Source organism: Corvus moneduloides, chromosome 2, assembly GCF_009650955.1.
Source record: "Corvus moneduloides isolate bCorMon1 chromosome 2, bCorMon1.pri, whole genome shotgun sequence".
In the NCBI taxonomy this organism is placed as follows: Eukaryota; Metazoa; Chordata; class Aves; order Passeriformes; family Corvidae; genus Corvus; species Corvus moneduloides.
Genome location: NC_045477.1, coordinates 103,364,726 through 103,382,523, shown reverse-complemented (window position 1 = coordinate 103,382,523; position 17,798 = coordinate 103,364,726). Strand labels below are relative to the sequence as shown.

At 41.1% G+C, this 17,798-nt stretch overlaps 1 protein-coding gene across 4 annotated transcripts in view; it reads right to left on the bottom strand.

The window, feature by feature from the left end:
- SHROOM2 (shroom family member 2) overlaps nt 1–14,400 on the bottom strand; it is a 118,320-nt gene extending 103,920 nt beyond the window's left edge. For 2 of the 4 annotated variants that reach the window (XM_032100612.1, XM_032100613.1), the window contains exon 1: nt 14,125–14,400. In XM_032100612.1, coding sequence (XP_031956503.1) covers nt 14,125–14,343 — 219 coding nt within the window. In that variant the 5' untranslated portion in view covers nt 14,344–14,400. The remainder of the gene's footprint in view (nt 1–14,124) is intronic. The other 2 variants (XM_032100616.1, XM_032100615.1) reach the window with 2 other exon arrangements.
- Nucleotides 14,401–17,798: the final 3,398 nt, after the last annotated feature.

The following is a 17,798-nucleotide window of genomic DNA, read 5'->3' as shown; positions in this document are numbered from 1 at the left end:
TTTTTAAAAGAAAAAAACCTCAAAATCAAAACCCTGAATATGCTGGAGGTCATAAGGTGTTCCTGCTTTCCTTCCAAAACTTCAAGCCTTGAATAATACGTACTCAAGAATGGAAAATTCCTTTTCTGACACTGTACATTAAAGCTAGCTCTGCTGTTTAAAATGCCTAACTACTATATCACAGTCCTTCTGCCTCAACTCACAGCCTCATCAGAAAGGGAAATAACTATCCGAATATCTCAGAAAGGAGACACATTTTTCTAGTGCTTTACTAAAATTTAATCAGCACCTGGACAACTATCATCAAACACTACAAAAAATCCCCTAATCTTGCTAGACACTCTTGTCTTCAAAAATAAAGCTGGATAAGATGTTTTAGCTGCATGAGTCACAGAGAAAAAACAATGTGCTCTCTTGCATACCAAAATTCACAGGATACTTTTTCAGGTCACAGTTTGTTATGTGTACTCTGGCTTTGAATTAAAAAAAACCCAGACTGATTAACTTCAAATACAACTACAAAAACAAAAATCACTGCTCTTCCTGCAAGCTCTTGAGTTCCTGTTCGTTTGTATTTAAATTTATGGTACAGAAAGTACAGACATCTTTTTTTTGCTGTTATTTACATATTACACCTTTCTAATAAAGTAGTACCTAAGCCAAGGTTTTACAAAAATCATCTTGTATCCTCATCTTACTCCAAGATCCATTTCAGTAATTAATCACAGGTGGTATTAACCACTTCACTAATCAAAGTCATTCAGTGCTTTCATTATGAGATCATATTTTCTTTCAGTGGTTGATGAATTTGCCATTCTTCAATTAGTTAGGCAGAAACTCTCCATTGAGCATGTAAACCTTAAACATTGATTTTTCTTACATTTCAACTGAAATGGTTCACTGAGTTCCAGGAAACAAATGAAGAAATAAAATTAAGAAAATAAATCCTTGTGTTAAGAAATAAAACTGGCAACTACATTTGAAACACTATAGTGACCCCTGCTTCAGGAAAAGGAGTATTCAGCATCCACGATGTCATGTCTTAGGTCACTTGACCTTTAAAAGTGCCCAGCTATTAGAAGTCTCAATCAACTGCAAGTCCTGAGAGAAGATTCTTCATGCTAAACATTTTGAATGCTTGGGGCTTTAAAGGCAAGACAAGCTTTGGAGCTAGGGTAAGAAATAGCATAGTGAAAGAAACTGGTAAATAAAGAAGATTTTGACTATTTAATTGAATCCAGAATCGCTCATGTGGAGAACGATAAGGGAAAAAGACTTTTGGTAAGAAGAGATAACACTCGAATGGGTTAAGGAAATTCAGAAAAGTCTGGGCCCAAGCACCAGAAAGAGGAAATTACAACACACCCCCCTCCAGAATCTGGAGACAAGTTCTTGAATCCAAACATTCCTTTGGCAAGGGAATGTTACCTAAACCCAGTGCACAAGGTACCCCAGTCCCTTCTAATGCTGACTCCCACAGGAAAATTACTTGGAAAATGCAGTTCAGCTGATAAAATTACACAGACAACACTAGGATGCCACTTTTCTTTTGCCTTCTCTTAAAAAAAAAAATAAAAAAAAGTAAGTAAAAGCAAAAAAAAAACCCCAAAAGCTTCCTTACAACCATACAGGATAACATTCTAATGCTAAATTTCATGGATAAATAGAATCATAGAATGGTTTGCTTTGGAAGAGACCTTAAAGATCACCTAGTTCCAAACCCCTGGCCATCAGCAGGGACATGATTCACTAGACCACACTGCTCAAAGACCCAGCCAACGTAGTCTTGAACACTCCAAGGGATGGGGCATCCAGAGTTAACAAAGTTAAATCAGAAAAATAAAAAAAAAACTCATTGCAAAGTTCCAAAGCATTTTAAAAAGCAGTAATTACTAGCAATACGGTATTGAAAGGTATACAACCAATTTTATTTAGTACCAAAATAAGATGTACAAAAAAAGTCCTCACAGAAATTTCCCAAGAACTCAAAGAAAACTTGGCCATGAAAAATTGCAGCCAGTATCAATCAAATGTACCAGAAAATTCCAAGGTTTTAGGCAGAGGTACCTATAAGAGAGGCTGACCCAGCTACAATACATCATGACTTAATTTAGTGCTGATTAAGAGAACATGCTCTCCTAGATAGTCAAATGTCAAGTATTTTTTAGTAGCAAAAAAATAAAACAAGCAAAGTAATTTTCTTTTCACTCTGATATTAATGTTATGTCCATTTTGTCCTCAGAAGAGGGCCAAACACATTTTAGATTCAAAATCCTTGTTTATGAAAACAGGAGATAAACATTTTCAAATTATTTCCATACTTCAATTTAATTTTCACTGGAAGTCAGCTGGACTAAAGCCTTTAAGTCACTGCAGAGCATGTGACTGTATACCACGATGTTGCCACTCCCTGCTGCTCATCTCCACTCCCTCTAATCAGATAATTAAATTGCTCATGCAACATTTCCCCAGTCAGCTTTCAGCAAAATAAACCAGGTTACTAAAGACTTGATGTTTGCAGCACTGGATTTAAGGTGGAGCCTACACCAGCCCAACACCTTTAGGTTGAACTGCAGGGTGATTGTACCAATTGACACAATACAGACAGTAGTCTCCAATTACTGCTGGTAAAGTGCAGGCAAACTGAATTTTTTATTTTGTCTGCAGTTAGAAGAAAACATGCACATTCTCCCCTCATTCTGCAGAAACCTGTATGCTGTGTTATCACCTTAGACAATTATAAACTATAAATCATCATCAATCTTCATCACTGACAGTATCTTTCTATTATAGAGCTGTAAGTGGGTCATAATCATCAGAAATTGAAGGAAATTCAAGTGGTCAGCAAGGATGCATTTTGGCTACAAAAATATATTTCCTTATGAAGTTTTATTACCAACAAATGTTTCAAATGGCTGGTTGGCCTACTATATAAGTAGGCCATATTCTGGATTTTTTTGCCTCGCACTCAGGTGCTGACTCACCTCACTCCATTCATCTCTTCTACTTTTCTGAGGCACTGAAAGCATCTGTGCGTTTTGGGTAGATAGTGGGTTTAATTTTGTAAACAGAGATCTAATTGTACACTTCAGTACATTATTTATGATGAACACTGTAGATAAAACAATACTTTGTGCTTGCAACTGCCATGAAGAAAAATTTACAGAATTACACAGCTATAGCCTTTTGACACAACTCTGTATACCACAAGGGCTTTCAAATATTTGTGTTCTGGGTCTTACTAGAAAGAGTATAAAGTCTTTGTCATTGTAATATTTCAGCCCTTCTGCATCAGGTCTGTTTCATGAGAAACAGACTTACATGAAATATGGTTAGTTCTATTCATCATCAGAGGCAAAGCTGACATACAATTCCACAGAGGTATAGAAGCAACCCACGGCTAAAGAGGTAATTAATTTACTAGTTCTCCCAATTTTCAATGCACTAAATTTCCAGTTCCTTGCTTTGATAGGATTCTGTGTTGAAGCTTTGCCAACCCAGACCCATTACTGGCTTCAAGGAAGCAAACCACCACCAAAGAGCCACATGCATCTTTACTTGCATATTCTAAGCACCAACACCTTTGACATAACAGGTCATGGCTACAATATTTGTTAAGATGACGATTTCCTGAATCAGACAGAAGAAATTCAGTTGAGCAACAAAAGACTTGTCTTAAACCCCTCCCTAACAAGAGACTGAGTAATCACAGAAACTCCTCAGGTCTCCACGGTGTCAGAAAAGGCACAGCCCTGCTCCTTGGTCGCGATAACAATCTTCCCCAGCAGACAGGAAAAACATCGAGTTCCCAGAAGGTAAAGAGTGTAGGAAAAAACTTATTTTACTAATATATCACTGTAGTTTCCATTTTATAAGCAGGGGAGAAAATTTTTCAGTGTTACCTTTTACAAAACAGGATAAAGGGAAAAAGAGTAAGAAGTAAAAAAGTTCTTATACATACTAAGAATACATAGTTTAAAGGGAAAAAATTACCTTGGAAATTAAAAGTTGTGTTCTACCAATTTTTTTAAATTTAGAAGAAGCATTATGACATTAGAGTTGCATTTAAGAGAATTCAGTATTTATATCATATCTTCCAGCCTCAGAACAAGACACTTATTAAAATTTTACAGGAGCCTTTCTATTTAGAAATAAAGACACTTGACCGAAGTACTCATGTAAGAAACAGATTACAAACTGTTTATAAAATCTGGTTTTTAAAGTATATAGTTCTCTTAAATCTTGAATTAACTATTCTAAACATTAATTATGTTTAACAGACACACGAAGCTTCAAGTTTTCCCTGTTATCCTAAAATTCTTTCCACATATAAACACCCAATAGAACACTATATCAACATGGTATGTTTGCATCTTTCTTTTACTTGAAAGAATGACTGTGAAATGGATGTTTTGTTATTCCATTTAAAAAAAAAGGAGACAACTGCAAATGCTTCTGCTGAAAATCTAATGTTCTGCTTGCTTCTGGGTCAGCAAAATATGTAATTGTAGAGAAAATAAAGCCATTTACAATACTGTAATTACTGCATTATCTAGAATCCAAATACTCATCAAGAGTTGGATAATTCACTACATCAGATATCAGCCAGCTAGACACCCACAAACCCATTTTTGCATGTAATTTGTTTAAGAAAATTAACACAGTGATGACTAACTGACACTGTGTAGGAAGCATTTCACTTCCTTTATCATTAAATCATGTTTCTATGATACTAGCCTAAAATATTAGAGTATTTTACTGAAAAATACACAGCTTCCAAATAAAGTATTGCTATCCCCAAACAGTAACTTTTTACAGTATTCACTGAACCAAATCAGAAACTTATTTCCTAAAGAACGTTGACTAGTTTATATGTATTTGGGAAACTGGGAGACACTGCTTTATTTCATAATTTATGTTGGAAGCCTTCAAAGCAACTGTGTAACTAAGCATGTTTTATCTCAAGAGAAAAAAATCCAAAATAATCTGTTTGTATAGCTTCGTGAAGGTTTTTTGAGAACAATCACATATTTTACTGAAGAGGAAAAGTACTGAAATGGCAATTTCAAGTAAAGCAGTAGGTAACTGTGCATCATTTCTAAACAAATTTACTGTATTTTCATGCTCCCCATTGACAGATCTCTCCCTCCTTCAGCTATCCAAACTTGACTGCAAGTCTCTTACAGAGAGAATATGATAGAAAGACTGAGGACGAAGAACTTGTTACTCTACAATTAAAAAGTCTGGCCATGTTAAAAGGCTCTGGGTATTGTCTCAAGTAAGTTTCATGATTACATGATCTTTTTCCATTTAAAAAATCCCCAAACAATCAAATCACAACTTAAAATGAAGTTCATGAATTTCCATTATTAAAAAATAAAAAGCTGTCTTCGTCTCAGTAGGTTATGCTAGTTTCCACAAAACCAAACTGAATTCACCTTCACACACCAGCAAAAGCATTCTTAGACTCTCTGCCAAACTGCTCAGAGATAACTCTCAGATGCCTCTCTGCTATTACCAGAACATTAAACACCCTGTTGTTGTAGATGACACAAATGCACAGCAGAAGTCTAGAGTATTTTCTGTACTGTGAGTACAGAAATGGTCTAGATCTTAGAAAGATGATGGACAGAACAGCAAAGAGCCTGGAGTAAATAAAAGAGCCAATAAGGCCACCTACAATCACAACAACAAGAACACCTTTGATCATGATCCATTTTCTTTCTGAAAGGTCATTCAGCTAGAGAAATGACTGCAAGAATGGATGAGCATCCACTGTTACTAGCTATCCAAAGGGATACAGCCTCTCAAGCACTGCAGTAGATTTCCCTATTATGCTACCTATTTCTGTCTTTCAGACACGCAGATTTGTTTCACTCTTTCTTGTACCACAATGAAAAACAGGCCACTCTAAATCTTTAAAAAAACCCTCATTACTAAGTACAGTTCTTCAGAAAATCCGCATCTAAGAAACATGACAACATATTCCCTAGCTCATTTATCACTTAGCTGTTGCTAAGTAAGTAAGAGGAATTTAAACATTTCAATTAATCTAACAATTCAGAAATGAACAGATTTAAGTGGGGGGGAAAGTAGGGCTGGTGGCAGAGGGGAAGTCTTCCTTTCTATATGGGTTGAGGTAGGAGAAGTACAGGGACAGGATGTGAGGCATTCCCCTCAGTGCCAATGCTACTGAGCTTTCGACTACACAGCTCAAAGGTTTCAGCAGATTTTGGCATTTCATCAAGGTTCAGAGGAACTTTGAAATAACTACCTCTTTTCTATCATCAAACACTCAACTCCATCTGTTTCTACTCTAAGAGCCAACCCAAGAATTGTGTACCTGATAAAAGCTATTTGGTTTCTCAAAGTTGCAATTTGCTGCATTTCCAGCATTTACCAGCAAGTTGGATCTTTCTGCCTGGAGACCAGCACACCACAATGACCTGCACACAAAGGCCACTAAAAAGACCCCACAAAAATCTGTTATGTGGCAGATGCCATTCTCTTATCTGCAATAAGAGATCTGTGATTACCAAAAATGCCCTGAATTAATCAGAGACTGAACACTAGTATTGTATTATTTTATTGAGAAGGGAAGGAACTTCCCTCCTAAGTTCATAAGTGTTGTTGTCTTTGGTAGGTTACAACTATCCCCTGATCAGCTTGATAAACCAAACTGAAAAGCTATGCTCAGAAACAATCTGAGAAAGAAATTTTTTAAAAATATTTTCAGTGTATGCACGCACACATGCTGCAAATACAGAGAATTATCTTGCTCACTAATATTTCATCTTATTACGAGTACCCATGTAAGCATCACGGTATGTGTTGAGGAACCACAGGTTTCCTCAGCTTCTCACACAGTTGACAGCAAATGGTAAGCACCTTCAGAAAGCAATCAGAGCACTTAAGTTCTGTCTAATTTAAACACTACAAAACACTTTTCAAAACGATCTCCTTCTATTAAACATTCATCTTAAACCCACATGAACACCAGCGGAAGTCTGCTGCTTGGCAAAACATATATGGAGGTTACAAACAAATTCAAAAGTCCATCAAGTTGATTTTAGAAAACTGATTCCTGATCAAAACTTTGTAGACTATTCCTGTCACTGAATGAATGCATTTAAACCACTCAGTTACCCATGCCATAAACCGTACATTCCTTCTTGCTTTTATATGACCATATCTGTGAAGTTAGAAGTTGTACAAAAATTACAACTTCCAATAATTCCCCACAGAGTAGTGATAATATTCTTGGGGGGGTATGAGGGGATGAGGAGAGCACAGCATACCTCCTGCATAACCTTTAAGAAACTGAAAATACTATACTTTGTGGAATTAGAAAACTTCCAAGATTGTTTCTTATAAGCAAACACCGCCCCCCACTCGAAAAAAAAAGAACCCTCCAAATGAAAAACAAGCCCAAACCCAAAAGTCCAGAATTATGTTAAGTTTTATAGAGGCATCAGTATCAAATGGGTTCAAAACAGACAGCCAAAAGCAAGTCCTCAGAGATTAAATGAAGTCTCAGTACAACTGCATCAATTTTTACTTTACCTGTGAAAATCTTCATGCACTATATCTCTTAAATGCACAGCAAGTAAAAAGTCTCCTTAATATCTAGGACCTGTCTCAAACTTCTATAACAAACTGACCCACAAAACTAGGTCCATACACATATCAGGTATCCTAGGTATAGATTACAAATGCATAGGAAGACTAAATACAAATGGTTTTTCTTGAGAAGAAAGAAGCTCACGTAATAAAATACTGGCTTTGTTACTACTAAACAGTTGTTTCCTCTAATCTATTCATGACCACGTTTCACTTCCCATTTACCTTATTCTTTCCACATTCCCATACTTTAAACACTCATTAAGCAGGAGAACATACAAGGAATCAAGGTCTGCAGATAAAAATAAGTACAGACTATTGAATAACTGAGTAAAGCATATGTAGCATATGTATAAACACCACACATACCCACACTGGTTTTCCTCTTAAAAAAGAAACAAACAAAACCATAAACATGATGGATATCTAGATAATAAACTGCATTACTAGCAAACCTCTGACAACAGCAAGCAGTAACTAGAGGTGTCTTGCAGATCTCTTATTTTCAGGCTAATGTCTATGATAGCATCCAAAATCCATACTGAAAAGTATGAACAACCAGAGAAGTTTAAATTGTCCTTTAAACAGACCAAACTAATAAACATTCAAATAGTCAATCCAGCTGTCTCACTCCTATTGCAGTAAGTATTCCCACAAAACACACCAATTCCTTTGGCAGACTCCACAGACATGAATGATTTTGTTTGTGTTTTCTTTTAAACTAAAAAATCATGATACATTTCACAGTTTTTGCCCAAGTAGCTGAAAGAGGGAAATGCAGAGAAGATAAAAAAGAACAATTTGGAAGCAATCAGTATTTCCAAAAGTTGGGAAGTTTGCTTGTAAGGAAGGTGCTTAGTTCTGATTTTAAACAAGAGCACACTGAGTCCTCTGGAAGATCTTTCTCCTGAAATGCAGTGTGACATGCACAAAGGAAGACTGCAATTTCAGTACTGCAAGCACACACACCTTTAAACCCCACTCTCACACTGTTCGACTGCTAAGCAGGTAATGCAACTGACTTGAGACTTCTGGAGTCACAAGCCTTTAATCCATTCTTTCAACTCCTTACACAGTTTTTAGAACACATGTGGCAATATCCAAGATAACTTTCAAATGCAATTTCCAAAAGTGGTGCCATTTCAACTGTTAAAGCTCTTGCAAAAACAAAAAAAACCACCTGCAAACCCAACCGCTCAAGCACCAGACTTCCACAGCCAGATCATTTACACCACACAGGAGGGTGGTGGGCTCCATTCTGCCAGTAAATTAACAGTCATAATAAAGAGGTCATTCAACAGCCATTAAAGCACTAAAATTGAGAGCATTCCCTTCACCAATTAGCTTACCAAATTAAAAGCAATAAGATCTTCCTGCATCAAAGCAAGCCAACTCCTCTCTTCCAATAAGAGAAACCTGGGCTCTAACAACCAGGCTCCAAGGAAAACACCACTCAGAATAGTTTCTATAGCATTGATAAAAGCCCAATTCTTAACATATTTGGCAGGGGGAAAAAAAATGTAAATAGCTACATGATACTATTTCAAGCCTAAAACATTCATTTTAATGTACACACATTTCTTAATGTTTCTCAACTATCAAATTTAACAACACAAAGAGGTCCAACTCAGACCATAAGCCCCTCTTGCAAGATAAGAAGATGAATAAAGGTTTCAAAAGAAACACAGAACATGATCTGATACATTCTTTCAAAACTGCTCATTAATATGCTTGTTAAAATTCTGACCCATACAGATCAGTAATTTTGCCTGGGTTTGATGACCAAGAGAAAATTAGTAGAAAACAAAATAGAGCAAATAATCCTCCATGTATTATCTTTCTAGAACTGAAGGAAGTGAATGAAATTTGTTGGGATATGGAGACCTAGATTAGAATTCCTTCTTGGCCACAGTACAATGCCTCGTAAGACCTTATAAATCAGCTATTTACACGAATGGCTGCATTTAAGTTGAAGCAGTCAGGAATTTCACAGGATTACTGCTAAATGCTGGTTTTCTGGACATCAAGCTTCCCAGCCAAGTTTAAGAACTGTTAATATCTACGAACAATGCAGCTCACCTCCAACACCAAACTTGAGGGAAGAAACTGATATTTGTGTTTATGTCTTTTTTATTGATTTGTTTATATACAGCACCATTAAAGCTCTTTTTCCACCCTAAATATTGTTGCAGTATGGCGATGCAAGTAATTGCTTTTAGTTACAGGTTTAAGGCCAAAGAATGATGAATTACCTAACTAAACCAGCAATCACTTACTACTGAAATAACAAATTAATAAAAGTCACATGGAAACTATCAATTAATAGAGAAGCACTTCTTTATACAATTTAAATGTTTGTTAGGTTAAAGAAATTACAGTTCACACCTAACCATAGACAGCACATTAGGAAAGCACAGTGGAATAAAGAAAATAAAAGTTCTGAGCCTGTCTGATACTCCTTCTTTTTAAAAGACATGCCCCTCCAGCTGGGTCATGAATTCAGCACTGAATCAGGAGACAAAACTATCTACTAAATCAACAACAAAACTTCTTGCAACAGTCCAGGTTTCACTTGGAAGTCTTGCTGAAATACCAGCCAAGCCCAGCCTCGATTAGACTGCAATGAGATCATAGGTTGAGGATGTATAGCTGTAGGCTCTTGTAAAGCTGATACTAAAGAGAAATTTATTTAAATGATACAGCAACCTTCCTTGAAATGCATAAACTAGAATATTCTCATATTTATTAATGTAATATGGATAAAGCTGACTGCAGAACAACTTCAGAGTTCCTAAGGATATTGTTAGTACAGGAAGTGAAATGACTTTCTATCCACCACCCACAATCAACAGTATGATTGACACTGCATGCTGGGCATCTCAGATAAGAGCACTTTCAAAGTAAAAGTAATCAAGATAATGCAGCTATGGGAGATTTTCACAAGATTCACACTTGAGCACTCTGACTTTTCATTTTCATTATTTCCAGTAAGATCTCCCTCTTCAGATGTTATTTCTTAAAAAGAAGAGGAAAATACAAACTGAGGCTTGTGAGACTTATAATTAATGTCCTAAAAGTTCTCATTTCACCTTCTGTTGAAATACACATGTTGTTGTAAAAAGCAAGCCCTTTCTTTCAAGATGTCAAATTAGGCAAGAACAAGTTGCCTTTGGGCAATTTAGTTTTGGAATGTTATCACACACACGCAGAGATCAGAAAAAATGTAAAGCATTTTTTTAAAGGGACATTAAAAAATAATGGTATGCAACACAGTGACAATGCTAAAAGACTTTTTTCTTAAATATTAGCAAAATCATTTGCACTTGGGTGGGGCAAGTTTTAGAAGACCAGCTATGTTTAAAGACTGAGCAAGCTGTATCATGCACCATTTTTCTCTGTACCTATTGCAGCAATAACAAAAAGGGCAAGGAAAAAAAAATGAAATAAGAAGGCTTGCGTCTGGCAGGTGAACTTCATACTCTGCCTACCTGGTACTATTTCTGGACTATTTCTCCAATTTTCAGTTACAGAAAGAAATGCTACTGCGAAATGGCGAAGTCTGCCCACCCCGCAAGGGCTGGCCCCACTGCTGGGCACCAGCACTGTGACTGTGCACTGACCTCTCCCGGGGCAAAGCACTTCCCTCACAGCATCAGTCATGGAACGGTTTGGGTTGGAAGGGACCTTTAAAGGTCACCCAGTGCAACCCTGCTGCAATGAGCAGAGACAAAACTGCAGCAGCTGAGCACAGGCTTACACCTTTGGGAAGGCTGGACACATTTTCTCCTCTTTAGCATGCCTTCCCTTCTCTGATTATTGGCAGTTTAGTGGAACAAAAGACACTCCTGTTTTAATTGACTTGATTTCCAGCTAAAAAAATTCCCAAATAGTATATGCAGCTAGTACTTGTCCTAGACTCTCCCTATGATACCCGAAAAAATAAATTTCCCTTCCTATCAGCAAGTGAAATATCCACACAACCAGAGAAATGGAGAAGTGTATTACACAGAAAGTGCTGAAAAGTGAACAACATACACGCTTGCTCATGAATTTTTCAATTACAGTATTTTCTGGTGCTACTTCTCTGGCAGTTGTGCCACATATGCTAAGGAAAGCGGGAAATATTTACAAACACAGAATTCTCAGCATTTACATAAAGATGCAACTTTCTTCAAAGGCTGATCTTGCTTTTGAGACTGTAAAAACAGAGACAGGCAGAATTTTAGAAATCCCTCTTAAGCAGCTGCTATCTGAGACTCCATTCACACCTTGTCACATTCCTCTCAGAGCTGGCAGTTGTCCTCATCCACCCTCACTTCCCCGGAGATGCTCTGGACTAGAGAGAGACAGAGCTTCATAGCCAGCTAGTGCTTAACCACAGTTTGAATCCACAAAACCAGGAGTTTTTCCACAGGTGTCCCGAAGGATTTAGTCCACTGGGTTTTCTTGGGTCTCCCACTGACCAGCCATCAGTCTACCTGAGAAGGAAGGACACACACCACAGAGAGAGAAGCACAGGTGAAATGGCAGCTCCTCATCCATGGCAGTCCAATAATCCTCACTCAGGAATAGGGTAACTCAAGTTCAGGGCTGTCTTCAGCTGAGAAGAGAAACTTTACATCACCTGCAAGGAGGGACTGTTTTAACCACTCAGTATTAAATTATTCTTCCAAGTAGCTTTCCACCACTAGAAACAGTACAGTAAAAAAAACAAAACATGGGTAGACCAAATCAAAATGGAAAATTTTGCAGCTTAAGAGCTGTAGTCCTGGGCTGTAGTCCTGAACACAAGTTCCAATCCCTGGTTTCAAAACTAGTTTTATATCAGTGTATCCAACAATGGCAAATGAAAATACACACAAAAATTTAAACCCAAGGACCCAGGTTCTTTCTTTTTCCCAGGTCTGTACAGATGGACCCAGACTTCTCTTCAACACAGCAGCACAGCTGTGTGGTTCCACTTAATTAGTCCCTTGCAACAGACCCAGTTTAAAAGGTTCCCAGGCACAGACACTTCTCTCCACATACCACAGCCACATCCTCATGCCACAAATACTTAAGCCTGTTACTTAATACCTAAGTAACATTATGAATAAGTATCACTGATCAGTCTTTAGATGTAGCACTTATTGGCCATTACCAGAAAGGTGGAATTATTTGAATTGGCACTTAATAGCTAGTACATACAAAGCAAAATAGCTCTTTTCTCCTTTCCTCAAATGCTCCCAGGTTTCCCAGTCTGTAATTCAGGACAGTAGTAAGCAGCCAATAGCCTTGCGGTCATTTTTCAGCATATACATCTGACACTGACTGTTGTTCCTCGAAAAACAGCACTAGGGAAGTGATCTAGAAACAGATAGTTTGAGAAGTCCTCACTTGGAAAGTTCGTAACACAGTTGTTTCAAGGGTGGGAGAAGGGAACCAACTACAAAACTCACAACAAAACCAACTGAAAAATAAGATTAGTATAATTTCTGCTGCGGATAAAACAGGACTTGTTGACCTCTGACACTCTCTGGCACTTTCAAAACGGGAACAGGCTGAGTCCAGAGGACTTGTAGACAAAAGCATATATATAACTTTCTGACAGATCTTGAGCAAAATGTGCTTTGCTAATGTGACTTTTTTCCACTACAACATATGGATCTATTTTAATGTGCTTTCACTGTGTAACATGAAAGCTGTCTTAACTGCAAAACCCAACAATTACTAAGAATGGGGGCTCTTAAGTCAAAACACATCCAGATGAAAAACATTTTCTAGAAAACGCATTGCATTTCTTTAACTCATATCCAATACACTGAGATTAAACCTGCAAGTATACAAGGACCAAACAAACAAACAAACAAAAAGCACCAAAAAAACCAAAAAAGAAAAAAATAAGGCAACCAGAAAGTGCATATATACCCAAGCACGTCCCCCTCCCCTCGTCTTCGGTGCATGGATTTGGTCACTATCCACAAGACTTTTTTGTTTAAGGAAGAAGGGACAAACAAAAGGCTACCCTAATTACTTAGAATTTGCAAGTGCAACGGCAGCGGAGAAAACTCAGCCTCGGAGCTGGGAGTTTCATTCCCCATACCCTCCTGCGCCAGGAGCCCGCAGGGAAAAGAGGGAGGGCACAGCCCAGCAGAGGGTTTCGGGTCCCCCAGCCAGTTACCAGCGCCCACAACGACGGCGCCGGCTTTTTCCTGGGGTATACAAGCGGCCAGAAGCGGCAGCTCGGAGCCGCCAGGCTGCCTGCGCCCAGCAACCTGTTGCCCCCAGAGCTGCTGGAATGAGCCCCTCACCCTCCGGTGCCGCTCCCCGGGCGCTGGCGGCGGTCGTGGGGCCCCGGAGCACCCCCGGAGGGAGCCGGCCCGGCGGCACCTGCGCTGGGCGCGTTGCCCCGCGGTACCTGCGCCCCGGGCTCCGGGCAGGCAGCGCGGCCAGGCTGTCACCGCCGCGGGCACGGCAAAATGGAGCCGGCCGGACCCACCTCCCCTCCGCTCCGGCGCCGCTCACCTTGGTGATGATGAGGGGCTCCCCGTGCTCCCGTCCGCCCTTCAGGGTGAAGCCCCAGGGAGCTCCGCCGGTCAGCTGGACCTCCACCAGCTTGTAGCCTTCAGCTGCCCGCTGCTCCACCATCACCATCATGGGCCCCGGTTCCACCAGCCCGGCGCCGAGCCGCGAGTCACCGACGGCCAGCCGCTCCCGCCCGCCCCGCAGCCCCACGTCTTCCATGGAGCGCCCGCCGCCGCCGGGGCTGGCTCGCCTCTGCCAGCCGCTCCCCGGTGAGCGCCAGCCGGCGGCCGCCCGCGGAGCCACCTACCCTACCCGCCCCGCAGCGCCGGCCGGCCCGGCCCCATCGGCGGCGAGTGAGGGCTGGTCCGCCCGCCCCCTCCTTCTCCTCCTCCTCCCCCGCAGCCCGCGGTATTGTCTCACGCCGAGGCCGAAGCCCGGCGGCCGGGGGGGCGGCTCCAACTTGTGGCAACTTGGCGGCAGGGCAAACGCCGCCGAGCAACGCGGGGCGCTGGGAGGAGCGCGGCGGGGGGAGGCGCCCCCGCCTCCCCTTCGCCTCGAAAAAAGGGCGAAACCCGCGTTTCACCAGCGGGGCAGCCGCTCGCCCCTCCCAAAGAGCGGTAGCCCCGCAGCGCGATCCCCCGGCCGAGGAGGAGGGGGGAGAGGGGAGCAGCCCCGGGCCGGCCGCCAGACAAAGGCAGCGGCGAGAAGGTCCGTGAGCCCCGAGTCACCTCGGGGCCGGGACCGTGCCACCCCCGCCCCACCACACGGAGGGACGCCCGCGCCTCCCCTCCACCCCCGTTCCCAAACAAAAGCGGCGAGCAGGTGGAGGGCGGGCTAAAAGGGCAGCCGGCGGGGGTGGCCGTCCCCCGGGCAGGGACGCCCCGCCTTCGCCGTGCCAGGCGGCGGGGGGCCGAAGTGGCGAGGGCAGAGGGGGCCGGCTCTTCCCGTCTCGCCGCGCTGTTCGGGGAGGGGGAAGCGGGCCATGCAGAGGGCAGGGCAGGGGGCAGCTGCGGCGGGAGCCGGGGGAAGGCGGAAAGGAGGCGCTTTCCGCCAGCCCCTACCGGCGCTCCCCCCGGCCCGCGCTGCCTCCACCACCTGTGGGGCGGGAGGGGCCCGCGGGCGCCGGGCCGCCCTCTGCCGCCCAGCCCCTCTAGCGGCAGCCCCGCCGCACCGCCCGGGCCGGCCCTGCCCTCGGACGGGACGGGCTGGGCGCTGGCAGGAAGCGGTGGTAAACACAGGTGAAGCCCTCAGCAAAGAAACCCAATAGAGAAGAGATTTGGAGTCCCAGATTGTGAAAAAAAATTTGAGGGCAGAGTGTGAGGCAGGACTAGAAGTGCTAATTTGAAGGCAAATCTTATGGATGGGAAATAAATGCAGGGTTTCTGTTTGCTTGAAACCTTCATTGTGTTAGTGGTGAGGCTGGGAGTGAAATACTTACTTTTTTTGCAATTCTCTCAGTTTAATTGAATCATTTTATAGGAGGTTCCAGTGTCTTAAATCAGGACCAGACTTGGCCTGGAGTACCCGTGTGCAAGCACACAATCCTTGGCATTTCACTGCCAAGCAGGCAAAGTACTGCTTGGTCTAAGACGTACGGAAACCTCTATTTTGATTTCTGAAAGACTAGTGAACCTCAAGGTACTCTTTCATGTGACAAGCTGTCTCATGGAGGTGCCTGGTATATACAGTGGGGTTTTAAGGTTTTGTATATTGATGTGACAGGTCACATATTTTGCTTTCTGAAAGTGCCCATTAGGCCATTCTGGTTATGTAGTCTGTTCCTCTAACTCCTGTTTCAGTTGACTTATTTCTCATAAAACCTTCCTGCCTTGAACTAAACTTTTTTTTTTCTACAATACTTCCAGGATTAGCTACAGGATGTTTCTTCAATACCTAAGGAAAACTTTGGGTTCAGGATTGAGAACATCTGAGTCATCAATCCCAGCAGCAGATTGGAGGACATCTAGAAACAAGAAAAATATGTGATTAGGGTGATTGTTGTTCCTTGTGATTAAGGGACAGAAGGAACAGTGGAGGAGGTACTCAAACTTATACATCCTACTATTAAAATCCTGCGAAGTACAAACCTTACACCAAACCTAGGTATTGCATCAAGTTAGTTAAGGCCTCTAATGACTTGCAGATCCTCAGTCAGATTTCTTCTGTAATTATTTTCTGTCATATAGGCAAGCAGAAATACAAGTAGTTTTCTCCATGCCCTGTCTACTTTTCTTGGAATCTGAGACAAAGCCTTCAGTTATGTTTGTCTAACACGTATCAGATTGTCTTCACAGCAATGTATACTCAGTAACATATAGCTGGAAGTTTTAAGGAGCTGCAGTGTTTGCAATTTGTTTTCTCTAAGTATGATAATGAAAGGAAGATCCAGAATAATGATTTAAACTTTAGTGTATCCCCAAGTATGCACACTGAAATTAAGAGAAAATAAAATAGCTTACATCACTAATGAGAAGAGCAAATTCTGCTTCCAAAAACGCCTTCTCTGTTTATATCCCCCCCTTTTCAACTGCCAAACATTCATTCTTCATCTTGAACATTTTGTTGTCCATAAGAAATTCAAGACTTACATTACTGTTCTGGCTTTTAGAATTGGTCGTAGAAATTTAGGAAGCATGATGAGGAAATATGAGCACACGTTTTAAAACTGGAAAATCTAGAGCCAGAAACTGACAGCCATTGAAAACTATCAAACTCTGCTACTGTAATTACATCAGTGGAAGATGTGGACATGTAGCTCTTGGGAAAGCAGTTGCCTAAAGGAACATCTGTAAGCTTTCACACTGCTGAGAGACCTCAGTAAAGAAGAAGTTTCTAGCTAATGCTTACTTAGTGCCTGACAGTCTGGCACAGTCGTCAAGCAGATCCTCAGCTTGTGGCTGACAGTTCAGAAATCAGATTTCCTTATCTTGAATGACAACTTTTTTTGCCTTTCATCCTTTGATGTTATCAATGTTACTAAGAGACCACAAAGTAAAGTTCTTCATACATAAAAGTTTGATCAGCCAAAGCATTAAAGGAATTATTTTTTGTCATATTGGTCAAATTTGTCTTCATTTCTTTTATATCCTTCCTCTCTGTGGAATCTGAAGCTTGTTTAGAACTCAGCTGGAGACCTGTACTTGTGCTCTTCTTAAAACATTGTGATAATCTTATTACTTGAATTTCTGCAGCTTCTGCCAGCCTTCATAAGGTTTCAAATAGTCATAAAGAACAAAGGGTTTATTGAATGGATTCTAAAATATTGCTTTTCATTTGTGTGATAAGAGAACCAATGATAACTGTATTTGTCTAACACAAGCCTCGGTGACCAAATCCTCAGCTTTCTCCCTTGTCAAATGTTTTCTGAGCACACAGAAGTTACCAATAGAAGGTAGACATGCAAGATACATCAGGGTGCAATAAATATATCAAAGGAAGTAACAGACCTTTTCACACTGAGGACAGAGAATGATGCTGCTATTACCAGCAAGGTATGAAAGGGATCCCTTTGTGTAAAATTGTGTCCCAAAGATACGTGTGCCAAAGATACATGTATCAAAGATACTTCACAGTATTACACAAAAGTTACCCTAGCGCCTTCTGCTCTGCAAAGGGAGCAATCAGACCTATATTAAGAGGTGGTTCTCACTATACCTAGATTGTGTGTCTCTGCC